This window comes from Triturus cristatus, chromosome 2_1, assembly GCF_964204655.1.
Source record: "Triturus cristatus chromosome 2_1, aTriCri1.1, whole genome shotgun sequence".
Lineage (NCBI taxonomy): Eukaryota > Metazoa > Chordata > Amphibia > Caudata > Salamandridae > Triturus > Triturus cristatus.
In genome coordinates this window covers 895440105-895456097 of record NC_140581.1, presented here as the reverse complement: position 1 = coordinate 895456097, position 15993 = coordinate 895440105, and the positions used below count along the sequence as shown (strand labels likewise).

At 46.8% G+C, this 15993-nt stretch overlaps 1 protein-coding gene across 1 annotated transcript in view; it reads right to left on the bottom strand.

The window, feature by feature from the left end:
• Positions 1–15993, bottom strand: part of PCSK5 (proprotein convertase subtilisin/kexin type 5) — a 1432234-nt gene that overhangs the window by 648608 nt on the left and 767633 nt on the right. The window contains exon 10 of the mRNA XM_085633086.1: positions 1158–1261. Coding sequence (XP_085489212.1) covers positions 1158–1261 — 104 coding nt within the window. The remainder of the gene's footprint in view (positions 1–1157; positions 1262–15993) is intronic.

Genomic DNA, 15993 nt, shown 5'->3' with positions numbered 1-15993 from the left:
AACAGATAAAGCAGGAACCTGCAAATGTGAAAAAAAGGGACAAGGACTGTCTGGTGGTGGATTAAAGACAAGCAGCCTTATCATTCTGCACGCCGATGCTTGCTTGCACCAGCCACTGAGCAGAGCTGGGGCACCGGTACTCTTCCGTTCACAAATTAAGCACGGACTATGGCGAGCTGCATTTCACTGGGGTGTGGGGGATTGTGGTGCTTTTTGTAGGTCCCAAAACACACAATCAACTGTATGTCTTCATATCAAGCGGGAGGAATGTTTGGAATTATTTTAAAATCAAGTGATGTGGAAGTGATGATGGAGGTCTGTCTGTGGTTACACAGTGCTTGGTAATTCCAGGGCCAGTATAAAAGCTTCCAGTTCCCCTTCTGTTATCAGTGGTGTTTTGTGTGCGGCCACAATGTCTCACTCCTTAGTCTACACTCTGCTCTGCGCCCTCTGGGTGCCTGTATGTCTCAATCCCGCAACACGCAAGCCCCCCTTTCCATGAGTGAGCTAAAATGAACTGAGGGGCGAAATGTCTGGAATAGGAAACAATATGCATAGAGGTCACTAAAATGGACTAGTGTGGACTAATCTAGAAGGAGTGATTTATTATCTGCCTAGATGACATAAAATACATCCTCCTTCCAGCCTGTATTCCGAGGGCTGCCTTAAAGATCAGATACAGCTCAGTGAAAAAGTTTACTTTTGACAGATGAGCAGTAACTTCACAGATTTTTTCGGCTCTTTGCAGATTTGCCAATTCCACTCATAGAGCCAGCTGGGGAATGTCTAATTTCCATGCACTGCATGCTGACAGCTCATTATTCTAAGTAGATGCAGCAGTCTTTAGAGAAGCACTTATTATCCTAAATCTGAAGACATGAGGTATGTCAAAGTTACCTCCGAAACTCGCCGGTACAACCACATAAATCAATGCAATCAGAACTAGACACGTTATTGATCAAAATGCTCAACAGCAGCAAAACAAAAACTAATTACAAACTCGCTTTTCTGTTAGAAGCCTAATTTTTGCTCTAACAAATGGTGCTACCCTTTTTTTTTGTCCAAATCTTCTTCCGTCTCCAGTCTGCACGCATCACCCCAAATTTATAAGAGCAGACAAAAGTTATCCGCCAGTTTGATCAGAAGCCCTTTCTTACCCTTGTAGCCCGCCGCGTTGGTTTTCCAGTCTGGGGCGTTCAGGTGCCCTGGCCGAGAGGTCCGGACAGTGATGTGCTGCACGTCTCTCCAGGTCAGAAATGGGCTGCAGAGAAAGAAACACTGCACAGTAAGTCACTCGGCATTCATGCTCGGATACCACTTTGACGGCATCTTTTGGGCGACATTTTCTAGAGTCACGAATGTGAATATTTTATCCCAATGGCGCATAGTTGAGATCACAGCAAGAGCATTTTTTGAACGGTAGATCAGGCATTACGATTTTCTACGCCAAGTTTAAAAGTCCAGTGTCAGCAACAAACATTCCAATCATTTGCTTTTCGTGAACAAGAAAGCATGCATGAAAGTCCATTACTTACCAAATTATGTCGCCATTGACTTTTAGACAGCGCTGCCTTAAAAATGAGCAGTTTTCGTTTTACAAAACGTTTTCAGATATTTTTCACGTTAGGCGAGTTTTGTCAAATAATTTAACAGGAAAGCAGCTTGTAAACAAGATATGTCTGTCAAATGTTAAGCCTAAACCTAAAATTCTCTGAGAAACATCTGGTGCAGAGAATCGTGTTGAGTAAAGAAACAGGAGACTTATTTTTAAAAGGCTAAACAAAAGCTTACACATCTTCAGCAATTTTCTGTGACGGAACACTGGCGAAAAATATATTTTCACAGACCATTCTTTTCCCTCACTACCATAAACATTCAGGCCCATGTGGAATGTTTCTTCTTTCCTACATTCTAAAGTGCTCAACACGACATCAAAATTGTTCTCTGAGGTAATTATTATGAAAAGCCAATATTCTGTAGTAGAAAAATTTGAATGAAAAGTAAAACATTTTGGGAAATGTCTGGTCATGTAATTTTATTCCCTACTTAACATTCTATTAGATAGCAGCCCCTGATTCTCATCCACACCAAAAGTCAGTAATAGTAATGTATTGAAACACTCATAGCACTAACTACCTCTATATGGGGCGCTGAAGCCATTTTCTACGTGAGCAGAATGCTAAACCACGTAGGACGTGTGGTTGGAATGGTGTGGTCTTTGTTTATGATCTTATGTGGGATGTGTTTCCATATTGTGCATGATGACCACTGAAGTGCGGGTATCGTGTTAGGGGACACACACTTACCAGTGTGATGGAGGAAGAAGTGTGAGAACTGTGCACATTTTATAATTCTCAGGAAGCTGGCAGCTCTACAAGTCCCTTTATGATATTTTTATGATCATAGTCCATATGGCTGGCTACTGCACTGGGTTATTAAGTTTGAGATATTTTGTTTGAACTTTGTAGCCTTGAGCAGGCATAGGGTGGAAGTAAAATTGTGGGAAGGTCTTCTGGGATGCGGCTTTGTTACGATTCCATATCTGGTTGTCCATGTGTTATGTCAAGAAACTGTGACATTATGGAGCTTGTTAGGACCTCTAGTGGTGGACTAAATTAAAGTCCTCTGTTGGGCAGCGGTATGAGGCCGATCTCTTCAGTTATTCTATTCTTGTTCAGGTGGTGATTGATGGTTATTTCTGTGGGCTGGTACAGTACTTGGTGATGGACATGACCCATACCAGATCTGTCTTATGTGAGTGTAAGAGGTACAAGCAGTATAACAGTATTATTATGCAGCTTGTATGAATTACAATCAGCTGTTCAACCATCCACTGCTATTTTAGTATTACAGCGGGCCAAGTGGGTTATATACGATTTGACATTACTGTGTAATGCCCAGTCTAGACATACGTCAGCCCTTCATTACTTACCTGGATATATAAAGTTGTGGGCTGCTTGAACTGTTCCATGTTTGTGGACTGTAAGCTGTAGATTGTTCTAGAAAGTGAACTTTTTCCGGGTTCTTTCCCTGGGCTAAGGGATGATTTAGTTATCTTGGAACCAGCCATGTTTCCTGCTCTCTTCTGAAGTGTATACCCTTCTGAATTTTTTTAATTTTGTCGGATAATGAGGACCAGAGTTTGGAGGCTTGTTCCGAGAAAGCGGTGCCTTCTTTGATGAACTGTAGTGTAATTGTTGAGGGCAGGGTCCTAATTTGTTTGAATTGCTTGAATTTAATTTGTTGGTATAGAGGTCCTTTTTCATGGGAGGCTCTGTGAAAAATAAAGAGTGCTTAGAACATTTCTCATCTTCCTGTGAGTAGGCAGTGGAGTAATTGCAGGACTAGAGTCCTGAGTTCTACTGGGTGAAGGTGGAGAACAAATCTTGTACCAGCATTTTGGATTGGCTGTATTTTTTCTTTGATCAAGCAATCAGTAGGTTTGTAGAGTGGTACTGGTAATCTGTGAGGTATCCAAGCACTGAGCTCGGTCCAGATTTGCCAGGTCTTGTGGGACGTTCGGAACTCTGGAAGAGATGGGGAGGTCTGTTGATGAATCTGTATTTTAATCAGTAGATCGTTCCATGTCTTTGCTGCTCGGTAGGAGAAGGAGCAACCTCCACATCTGCTATGTTGCATGCAAGGTTAAGGGTTAGAGAAATGGATGTGGAGGTGTCTGGTGGACTGATAGAAGTTCAGGTGGTGGTTCAAGTAGGCGGGTCTGCAGTTGTGTAGGGCCTTGTATGCATGGGTCAGGCGCTTAAACTGGCATCCTTTCTACACAATGAGCCAGTGGAATTCCCTGAGGTAGTGGAGTGATGTGGGCTCATCTACAGAGATCCAGGACGAGTCTGGCTGCGGCATCCTGTATGGTCTGTAGTCATCGGAGGTGAGCTGCGAACCCTGCCTAGAGAGCATTGTCGTAGTCCAGTCAGCTGGAGATGAGGGACTGAGTGATGGTGTATCTAGAGCTTTGGGGTAGTGATTTGAATATCTTACTAAGCATGGGGAGGATAAAGAAGCAAGAGGAGGAGACAGAGTTTACCTGAGTTGTCATGGTTAGCTTGTTGTCCAGAATGATGTCTAGGTTCCTAGTGGGGGGAGGAGTTGGTCGGAGTTCTGAAGGCCACTAGGATGCGTCCCATTAGGAGCTTTTGTTTCAGAAAATGAGTACCTCTGTCTTGTCCATGTTGATATTCAGGCAGTTGTCCTTCATCCAGTTGACGATGTCTGTCATGCAGTTGTGGAACTTGGTCTTAGAATTGGTGCGGTCTTTGGAGAGGACGAGTTGTGTGTCGCCAGCATAGGATATGATGTTGAGTCCGTGGGTTTTGGCGAGGCTGGCCAGTGTTGTCATAAGTGTTGAAGAGGGTGGGGTGGAGTGAGGATCCTTGGGGAGCCCACAGATTTCCTTGGATTCAGAGAGGAGGGGGGGGGGAGGGGTGGGAGCGGACTTTAGGCGTTCTGCCAGTGAGTGAAGAGGTGATCCATCTGAAAGTGGTTCCTTTGATGCCTATGTTATGCAGACGTCTGATGAATGTGTGGTAGGAACCATATCGAAGGCTGCAGAGAGGTCTAGGAGGATCAGAGCCACAGTCTCTCCTCAGTCGAGTATGGCTCGAATGTCATCAGTAGCCGTTATGAGGGCTGTCTAGGTGCTGTGGTTGCTCCAGAATTCAGATGAAACTGATGTTACTTATCTATAGGCTGCTGTCATAGACAAGTTGAGATTACAAGTGTGAGTATTGGTTGTGGCTTTTGTTGGTATCTAAGGTATGAGAAGATGCAATGCAGTGTTTTCATTGTATAAAAGGTGCTTATTATGACCTTGTTGACAAGTGGCATCAAGGATATACGTGACTTCACAGTCACCCCAGGTTTCTTACTTCTCCTGATATTGAGGGGCATCGAGTTCCTTGAGACTTATGGTAATGAGCTGGTATTTTTTCCATTGTCAGCTGGTCATGATCTCGGTCTTTGTGGTTTAGGCGATTTCTTGTTACGAAAGTATTTATCGTGCAAATACACTCATCAGGTTTTGAGTTGTGGAGGTCTTCTGGCCCATCCTTTTATAGAATGATTTGCATGTCATATGCATAGGTATAACAGATAGGGTTGAATGAGAATCAGGACTAGTAAGGAGCATGGGCGATTTGTCACTGTGGGCGCTGGGGCTCCACCCCCATTTTTTTATCCTCCCAGGCTGAGGCTTCCTTAAGTAGTGCTTCTTTAAAAATAAAAATGCACACAAATTCTCTCTCGGTAGGTGCTTTCAATCTAATGCAGACTGCTCAGGTGCAGAATTTAACTAGACATCTGCCTGCAAGAACATTTGCTGCCCGACAACCTCACAGCCCTGAGGCCTGTGATGTCATCTGTATGGCAAAGCAATAGCTATGTGGACTAATCTGCACTCCCTGGTGACGTGGAAACAGAGTGAGCCCCAGGGGCTTCAGGTTCAAGCCCTGCAGTGCCAGGGCCTTCATGTCTTTAGGGGCGGGAGACTATTGCCACCCCACTTTTTCTTACTTGTCAGAAAGTGAGGTGGGATCAGTGATGGTCAGTGACCACCACCCCACCACTGGCGAGTAGGGAAAGGGTGGGGTTGGCTGCAGGCATGAAGAAGAGAAATCGGATCTGTGCATGAGTAGACATTTTCAATACGCACTGTACAGACTCGAAATCTATACTTCCTGGGCTGCTTTTAGTGAGAAAGGCAGTGCACCGCGGCGAGTATTTCAACTCAGCAAAGAAGAATGGCTGTAGCTTCTTCTCAGATACTGCACCCGATGCATGGCCATCCTAGTAGAGCTGCAAAGGAGTGGAGGTGCAGTTGAGGAAAAAATCATTTAAAAAAATGGAACAGACAAAAAATTAAGCAATGCGAGCCAGACTTTGCTATCACTTCAGTCATCATTGTTGTACCTATTAAAGTTACAATGAGTTTATTGAGAGGCAGATGCTGGTTTGTAGGTCTCGCCTAGGCAGCGCACATGCGCTGCTCTAGGAGATGACCTTTAGAGATTGGTCAGCTCTTTTCAAGCACTTGTGCTTGTGCTGGCATCCACCTTGCGGGAGCAAGAAGCGGCGCAAACGCTCATTGAAAACAGATGGCTCTCGCGCCGCTGTTGCTCGCTCCCACAAGATGGATGCCAGCACAAGCACGAGTGCTTCTGTTTATAATTAGGGACACACACGCGCGCTTACATTAGATCGCGGTCGCCTTGCCGGCTCAACATCCTGGTGCTTTCACTTTCGTTCCCGCCACGTGGGTTCACATAAGTTCCTCACTCTTATCCACTGAGGTCTCATGATGTTAGAATATCGCCTCCACTTCAGCCACGCACCCTCCTCCTGTCATGGACATGCTTTCTCTATCTCTGCCCTCGCCTTCAGAGTTCCTTCTGAAGCGCTCTTTACTCCGAGGTTGCATTTTCCTGGTGCTACCTTATTCCTTTCCTTATTGTGCTTGTCTTGCACTTGCTTTCCCTTTTCAAACAGGGTCTGCCTCCCCCCCTCTCACCACCCATGAGTCTGCTTCCCCTACCACCTGTGAGTCTGCCTTCCCCCGTGAGGCTGCCTCACCACCTTTCTTTCCTCCCTTACCGCCCGGGAGTCTGCCTCGACTCTGTGAATCTGCCCCTGCTAATCCGCCTGTCCCCCTTATACCGCCCGTGAGCCTGCCTTTCCTTCCATAACACCCAGTGAGTTTGCTTTTACTCCAAACCCCCCCGTTTGGCAGATTGCCCCACCCACGGCCCACGACCCCTCAAAACTGCCACCCTCTTTATGTCGCGACCGCCCTCTCCTGCGACTAACCATCCCAGGGGCTGACAAAATGCCACCCCTTAGACTGCTTTCTGCCTAGGGAACTCGTCCCTTGTCCCAAATCCGTTCCCCACTGCCGTTCCCCGAGACTGCATCCGTGTTAGATGCAAGGCTCATGTTTTAATGCTGTTTAACTTCATACTGATGTTAATTGAAGCATACAATGCCTTTTTTTTGCGGTCTCTCGTAATTTAGAGCCGATTAGGTAACTATTTTGGCAAACCCAGTTTCAACCCGGGTGGGCGGACAAAAGCAATTTGCATACGTAAATTCTCAATGCCCGTTTAACTAAGTAACTAACTCTCTCACACAATCACTAACACTCACTAACTCACTCACTCTTACTAACTCTCACTCCAACTAGGTAAATCACTATCTCACTCTCACAAACTAAAAAACTAACAAACTCTCCCAAACTCACACTCTCACTGACTGACTCTCTCACTAACTCAGTCGCTAACTGACTAACTCTCTCACTAACAAACAAACTAACTCTCACTCTCTCTCACTAATTCTCACTCACTCTCTCACTAAGTCGCTAACTGACTAATTATCTCTCACTAAAAAACTAAATCTCTCCCTCTCTCACTAACTAACTCTCACTCTCTCTCAATAACTAACTATCACTAACTAATCTTCACCCTCCTATTATTTACGCATCCACCCCTAAAAAACCCATAACAAGCAAACATTCACACAGGTACATACAACTTTCCAGCATTTAAACAGTTTAAACACTTCCGCAAACTCAAAATATATAGCTAAACACTTATAAGATCCCAAAGGCGAGACATATTGGCTAAGCCAATGCTTGTTCTGTATTCTTTCCAAAGGAAAATGTGTCACCAGCAGATTTGTTGATTATGTTAGAAGTTATAAAAAAGTTCACGCTAGGCTCAATCTAATTCAATTTTGTTATTAACATCTATTTTGAAAGCACTTGTGTTTATCTCAAATGCTAAATAGTTTTGCATATATTAGGGCAACCTGTCATCGCAATATAGTTTTAAAATAATAACTTGCATATTCACTGTTTTTAGTCGCTGGCTGGGACTTCATAGTACTAGAAATACACGTTGCTATTCCTTACAGTGCCAATCAGTTCTCAGTTCTAATTTATATGCATTTTACCTTTAAAGTGAAAGGCTAACAAAATGGTGTCAAAATAAAAAATAAAATCTGCCCCCTGCCCCTACTGCTGATTTCATGATCACTGTCCCGAAACAGTTTTTTAATCCACTTCAATCGCTGCTGAAAGCTCTGACAGACCATGACCTCTGTTAAGCCTCTCGCCTGCGGCACAGTCATTCATTTGAGCCTTTTATAGCTTTAGTGAAATGGCGATAGCCTGTGGTTGCTAGAAGGCCAGTAGCGTGGAGGGTCGGAGGGGGACACAATCCGTCAGCAGCCTCATGACAGTCTTCTCCAGCCTCCCAGGCTTTTGAGCAGCACTGATCTGTTACAGTATTTTCCAAACTTTATAGTTTATAACACAAACTTAAATCAATCAGGATTTATAAAAGTGCAGCAAATCACTATCCAAGCACTTGCAGGCCCCTGAGGATTGTTTGAACAGCCAGGTCTTGAGGGCCATTCGGAATTTCAGAAGTGTGGTAGATGATGGTCTGGAGGTGCATAGAGAGACTGTTCCAAGTATTTCCTGTGATGTGGGAGAAAAAGTGTCTTCCACTTCTGCTTCAGTAGATGCGGGGAGTATGGGCAAGTGAAAGGGAGGTGAGCGTATTCTGCAAATCGTTGGTGGAAGTTTAGGTGGTGGTTAATGTAGGCAGGTACTTGGTTGTGTAGAGCCTTGTGTACATGGGTGGGCAGCATGAATGGACATCTCCTCTGTACGGGGAGCCAGTGGAGTTTCTTGAGGTGGGGTGTGATGGGGTTCATCGGGGAAGGCAGAGAATGAGTACGGTAGCTGCGTTCTGTATGGTCTGAATTCTCTGTAAAGGTGTGCTGCAATTCCTATTTAGAGAGAATTGCCATAGTCCAGTCGGCTGGTGATGAAGGCTTGTCACATGGTGCATCTCGCGTGCAGGTGTGCGTAGAAGTAGCCACTTGAAGATCTTATGTAGCATGCGCAGAGTGAGGTAGAAGGCAGAGGAGACGGCGTTGATCTGGGATTTCATGGTTAGCTTGTTGTCAATCATAATCACAAGGTTTCTGGTGTTTCCCCCCCCCCCCCCCGGAGTTTTATATAGCGCAAACTTGACCCGAAGGTATCAGAGTGCTTTACATGAGCACCACTTGCATTACAGATTAACACATTCATTTTTGTTGGGCACGGGGAGATTACGTGATTTGCCCAAAATCACAGGATGTGGAGCCTCCCTGGTAAGACTTGAACCCAGTTTTCCAGCTTCGAGGTCGACCGTTCTAGCCGTAAGGCCACATGGTTGGAGGGAGTGGGTGCAGGTCGTAGATCTGATGGACACCAGGAGTCGTTCATTGTGCTGCTGCTGTTGCCAAAGATCAGTACTTCCGTCTAGTCTATGTTCAACCTCAGGCAGTTGTTCTTCAGCCAGTCGGCGTTTGTCATGCATCTGGGAAAATTGGTTCTGGTGATTGTGGGATCGTCAGTGAGTGAGAGGATGAGTAGGGTGTCGTCTGTGTAGGAAATTAGGTTGAGACTGTGGCATCTGACTATGTTGACCAGTGGGATTATATTGCGTGGAAGAGCATAGGGCTAAGGGATGAGCCCTGGGGGACAGCCAAAGTGATCTCCTTGGGTTCAGAGGTGGGAGGAGGTTCCTCTGGATTCTTCCAGTGAGGAAATAGGTGATCCATCTAATGTGATGGAGTCTTTTGATCAGTTTGTGGTAGGATACCGTGCTGAAGTTCTGCTCCAGGTGTGTCATGAGTTGACTGTTGATGATCTTTTCCAGTACCTCGCTGGGAATGGGTGCAGGGAGACTGGATGGTAGTTTTTTAGTTTGTTGGGGTCGCGTACTTTTTTTTAGTCTGACTTTGGCGAATTTCCAGGCATCGGGAAATCTTGCGTTGGTGATAGAGGTGTTGAGTAGGGTGGTGAGTTCCTGGCCGATCCCTTGGTTTCAGAGGTTGAAGATGTGGGTGCGGGCATGAGTTTGTAGGAGCTCCCGAGTAGATGGATTTCATGGTGATGGTGGGGTCCTGGGTGGAGACGATGTTCCAGGTGGTGGGTGTGTGGTTCATGTCAGTTACTATGGTGGTGTATCTGTCGAGAAAGTCCGTAGGTGTGGTTTGGGGTTCAATGTTTCTGTATACGTTAGCGATCTTGTTGTGGAAGAAGTGAGCGAGGTGGTCACACAGCTCCTGTTCGGGTGTGATGTTGTTTTCGCAGGCAGCCGGGTTGGAGAATTCCTCAACGATGTTGAAAAGTTCCTTGATGTTGTTGGGGCTGGTTGCAATGCATGTAGTAAGATCTGTCCTCTTTGTGGCCCTTAGCAGGTGGTGGCAGAGATTGAGGGAGGTCTTGAAGGCTGCCCTGTCAGAGGTGTCCTTGCTGTTGCACCATCTCCTCTCGGTTTGCGGTCTCGTTTCGCTGTTCTGAGTGCTTGGGTGTACTACCAGGTTTTTTTGGTTTTTGTTTTTGTTTTTTAGAGGATTTTCTCTCAATTTTGCTGTTGATGGGGGTCGATGCTGTCTGCCTAATTGGTGATCCATGTGTTGAAGTTTTTCACGCTTTGTTAGAGGTTGTTGGCGGTAGCAGGGTTGGAGGTGTTGAGGGCGCACAACCAGCTTGTCTCTGATATTTTGTTTGGCCGGCTTTAAGTTGGTGCTGGGGTGGGTGGGGCTTCGGTTGGCAGGAAGAACAGTGAGTGGGAAACCTGGTTGGGAAAACCCAGGCAGCTGCAGTGTCACTGCTTCAGTATGGAACAAGCAGGAACAGGAGGCCATAGCAGGGGCGTAACACAAGCCCCGCAGCCAATGCGCTGCGGGGGCCCCCCGACCTGCAGGGGGCCCCCTCAGCAAAATACTCTGGACCAAGAGCTTTGGATTAAACCCGGAGTGGTGGCCCCTCTGTGTACGTGGCAGGGGGGCCCCCTTAACTTTCGTTATGCCACTGGGCCACAGGCAAGTGGCATGCTAGGTGTCCGCTCAGATATTATAATCAATTAGAAGCTTGAGCGATTCTGGATAAGGAGAAGAGAGATTTTTTTTTCCAGTTTGTGGATCGCAGTTTTCACACACCCCTGGTATTTCTACTGCATTTTATGGTACTTGCAATGCTGTATTCCATCGAATATCAAGGACTTCAGAAATGTACAAAAACAAAGCAGAAGAATATTTAAAAGCCTAAAGCAAGACAAGTAAAGGGTTCTTTGAAAATTTGTGCACCAGACAGCAAAATAAAACTAATGAAAACGGATGCATTTTAAATATTTCCTTTCACTTTGTCGTTCTGCAGCTGTGTGTGTTATCCTCACAAATTCAAGCCCGCCCCCATCTTTTATGCCCCACCACTCTGAAAAGTCAGCATCCTTCACTTGTAAGGGGGTTAGGCAGATGTTGAATATTAGTGGGTATATGATGGATGCCATGGTGCTGGTTATGAGGAGCTGGATTTAAAGATGGTAGGTATACCATGCTTTGTCTGTCTCTGAGGTAAGACAAGCCTTGTTAGAACATGTTCATTTATTAAGAGAGGATGGAGTCCTTGTTCCCGCGGACAGTGTCAAATTCCACTGAGAGGTCTAGATGCAATAGGGCAGCTACTCCATTCTGGTTCACTGTGAGAAGTTGATCATCTCAAATTGATATGCTAGATGACTGTGACTCAGCACAGTCTGAAAACGGGTTGTTGGTCTTTTCTCAGGAAAATCAGAAAGTTAACACTGCTCTTTCAAATATTTTTCTGAGGAATGATATTTCTAGGGGTTTAATAAAGGGTTTTCGTTTTGTTTGTAAAATGTTGATTAATGTGAATGCTATTTTCATAACGCTTTAATTTACAACTCCAATGTGAAAAGGCACCTTATGAATGTTCAAAAATATCCCACCCCCAATGTAGCACGTATCTCAGATGCACAAACCAGACCCAGCTACAGTACTATAATGGTGCTTTTACATTCACTACTAAAGACATCCACTAACCAAGTTAGTGCTGCTTATCATAAAATATGATAGCATCAATACCTAAAGTAACTGAGTATACACCTGTTTCTAACAAATGTGGTATGTTATGTGTGAAAAAAAGGTTAAAATGTTGATTATGGATCAGTCACACTATGTGATCTCTTTGAGAAGAGAGAATTCCCTCCCACATTCTAGCAGCAATTACATTAACAGATCACAATATTGAGTTCCTTTAGTAACTGGCTTCAACTACCTGGTTTCAGACACCAATGAGTTTGCTGAACACCAATATAGAAAGCAGGAAAATGAGTCTGTAGAGAAAATACTGTAAACAAATGGGTGAAGGGTTAATAGAATAGGTATAGTTTTTAGATCGGAGCTTGACAACTCACTTTTAAACAGACACATTACATCCAATATACTTATAGTAGGTATACTTCCTGAAATTACAGGCATTTTCGACCTTCCTCTTTCAGGCATTTGCTTGAGGCTTTGTCAATCATGTCTTGGCTCAGAGCAGTAGAGTATTTCACCTGATGGTATTGGCGGTTTTGGTGAATCATTCTGCCTCCAGTGGAGTGGTTACATTGAACGCCATGAGGGACTATTTTACCACTGCAGGGTTTTCAGTTGGCTCCTCAGTGCTTGTTCCCCTACTTAATTTTACTATGCTTGCACCCTCCCATCCCTTCCCAATGCTACACCTCATTGCTTTCCCCCATCCTTTCTTCAGTGTGTCTGATCTTAGATATCCTACCCTTCTGTTTTGCTGCCAGTTAAACCACCCTTCCATTTTGTGTGTCTCACTACCGACTTTCCTCTCTTCTTGCTCATTCTTTCAATCAATCAATGTGTGTATAGCACGACTACTCACCCATGAGGGTCTAAAGGCGCTGAGGAGGGGGAGAGGGGCTGCTGATCTGTCTGGGCACTGGGGTTCAGTCTTGAGATCCTTCCTGAATTGGGTCCGCTTGCCTCAGGTAGAGAGGGAGAGTGTTCCAGGTCTTGGCGGCGAGGTAGGTGAAGGATCTTCCTCAGGTCCTGGTCTTGCGGATCCGTGGGTCAGTGACCAGGTTCTCGCAAGTGTTCGGTGATGTGGCTGTGGTGGGGGATGTGGAGGACCATTCTGGCTGTGGTGTTTTGGACATTACGTAGTTTCCTGAGGAGTTTCTGGGGGACGCCAGCATACAGTGCATTGGCGTAGTCTAGTCTGCTGCTGATGTGTGTGGGTGACCATCTTTCTGTATTCAGTGGAAATCCATCTGAAGGTCTTTCAAAGCAGGCAAAGTGTGTAGAAGCATGATGAGGAGACGGCGTTAATCTGACAGTCTATTGTGAGTGAGGAGTCCAGTATGATGCTGAGTTTTCGTGCATGGTCTGTGGTTGTGGGGTAGTATGGTAGGCCACCAGGAGTTGTGCCAAGCTGAGGGGGTGGGTCCCAGGATGAGGACTTCGATCTTGTCCAAGTTAAGACTGAGACAGCGGTCTGTCATCCTGGTGGCAACAGCCTTCATCCTGTTGCGGAAGTTGTTTCTGGTGGCTGTGGGTTAGTTGGTGAGGGAGAGGATCAGCTGGGTGTCGGCGTACGTGACTATGTCTAAGTCTGTGGTTCATGACGGTGGCTGCGAGTGGAGCCATGTAGACGTTGAAGAGGGTGGGGCTCAGGGAGAGCCCAGGGCACTCCGCTGCTGAACTCTTCTGGTTCTGAGAGGAACAGTGGTAGTCTGACTAGCTGTGTTAGACGATGAGGAAGAAGTGGATCAATACCAGGGCTTTGGTGGGAATGTCGACATTGTGGAGTCTCGTGCTGAGGGTACAGTGGGAGATGGTGTCAAAGGTGGCCAAAAGGTCCAGGAGGATGAGGGCTGCTGTTTCTCCACGGATAAGGAGGGAATCGGATGTCGTTGGAGGCAGTGAGGAGGGAGGTCTCAGTACTTCGGTTGCTTCGGAAGCCAGATTGGTAGATGTCCAGGAAATGGTTGACTTCAAACTCAAGGAGTTGGGCGTTGATGGGCTTCTCAATGACTTTGGCTGGGTACTGAAGCAAGGAGATGGGTCTGAGGTTCTTGAGGACAGTCGGGTCGGTGGATGACTTCTTCAGCAGGGGGTTGATCTCTGCATGTTTTCAGTTGTCGGGGAAGGTGGCGGTCTTGATGGAGCAGTTGATGGTGCGGCGTAGCTCGGGGGTGTTGGAGGATGCAGCTCTGTAGAAGATGTGGTGCTGGCAGGGGTTGAAGGGGGCTCCGGGGTGGATGCTGTTCATGGTCTTGAGCATGTCCTCTGAGGTGAGCGGGGTCCAGTTAAGCAGGATTTCTTGACGGGCGGCGTCATTGAGTGCAGTAGTAGCAGGTGAAGTGGGAGGGTCTTGGGTGTCGAAGCTATCATAGATCTGCCTTATCTTGTGGTGGGAAAAGGTGCTGAGTTTGTTAAAGAGGTCTTGGGAGGGTGGGACGTCTGCGGTATCGCTGTTGGGCCTGGCAAACTCCTTGACGATGGTGAAGAGTTCTTTGCTGTTGTGTGTGTTGGTGTTGATTCGGTCTTGGAGGGCTGGTTTCTTTGTAGCTTTGAGGAGGTGGTGTGCGGTGACAGCAGGTTTAAAGGCTGTGTGGGCTTCCAGGATTCTGTTGTTCTTCCATCTCTTCTCTAGCAGTCTATGGTTGCGCCTGGACTCCTGAAGGGCGAGAGTTAACCAGCTGGCTTTCTTGGAGTGTTGCTTGCCGGGGGCTTTCTTGAGGGCTGCCAGAGATTCGGAACCATTGGCAATCCATCGGTAGAGGTTACATGCTAAGGTGTTTGCATCTGTGGATGTTGGCGGTGGGGTTATGCGGAGAGGGGCGGTGAGATGATCTTCGTGACCTTATCCCAGCTTCTGCCAGGGATGAGGTGTATGGAGGGTTTGGTGAAAGTGAAATGGACGCAGTAGTGGTTGGTCCAGAGGAGTTCGGAGGTGTGGCTTAAGGTGATCTTTTTGCTGGCAGAGAAGACTGGGTCAAGTGTGTGTCCTGCTGAGTGGTTTAGAAAGGTGACTAGCTGCTTGAGTCCTACACTGGCAGGTTCTCCAGAAGGGATACGATGCTCTGATCGTGGGGATTGTTCAGGTGAAAATTTAGGTCGCCGATTAGAATGTGTTTGGTGGATGCGAGAGCCCTGGGATGGTGTCAGTGAAGGGCGGGGTCTCAAAGGTCTGCAAACGAGAGTGCCACGGAGGGTGGTGTTGGGGTTGGTCTAGACCTGGAAGTGGATATGTTCCATGCTTGTTTTTGGGCCGTCTGAATGGGTGGTCAGGCTGAGGGTGTTATTGTGGACCATGGTGACGCCTCCTCCTGGTTAGTTAGTTCAGTCCTTGCAAGGGATCTTGTGTCCGTTGGGGATAACAGTGGTGATGTCAGGGGCTGAGCTGGGGTTCATCCAGGTTTCCTGAGGAAGGCGATGTCGGGAGAGAGAGTGTTGAGGAGGTCCCAGATTTCTGTGCACGTTTGTGGAGGGAGCGAGTGTTGAGGAGGATGCAGCTGAGATGGTCAAGTCTGCTGTGGGTAGAACCAGCGGTGGGAGGCCCTAAAGTGCAGAGGTGGGTGTGGGTCCATGGCACTGGGTGTGGTCCGGTCACAGACAGGCTTGCCTTTGGCACCCAGTGCAGTGTCTGCTGTGCAGACGCACAAAGGCCACCATTAAGTAAGTAGTGTGCTGGGGGCTGGACAGCTGAGAGGCGGGAAATGCAGGGAGTGGGAAAGTGGCACTGGAGGGGGGTGAGGCTGCAGTGGAACGCAGAGGCAGTGGCAAAGGTGCAAAAAGGAAAAAAGTGAAGAAAATGAAGAAAAAGGAGTAGGGGTGAAAGGACAGAAAAGATTTTGAGAAAGGCAGAACAGAGACACAGAGGGAGGCCCAGCAGTAGAGCAGAGACATTTTAGCACTAGACCACCATGGATAAAGCGCAGGCGGGAGTCTGCAAGTGGAGGAGGGCCTCGAACCACTGACCAGAGGGTCAGATGTTCAGCAGCAGGAAGCTCGGGGCAGCAGCTACCAAGCGGAGCTGTGCAGGGAAGGGAGCAGTCCACTGATAAGACCAGTGGTTTGCACCTTCACTGTGCAGCTGCCACC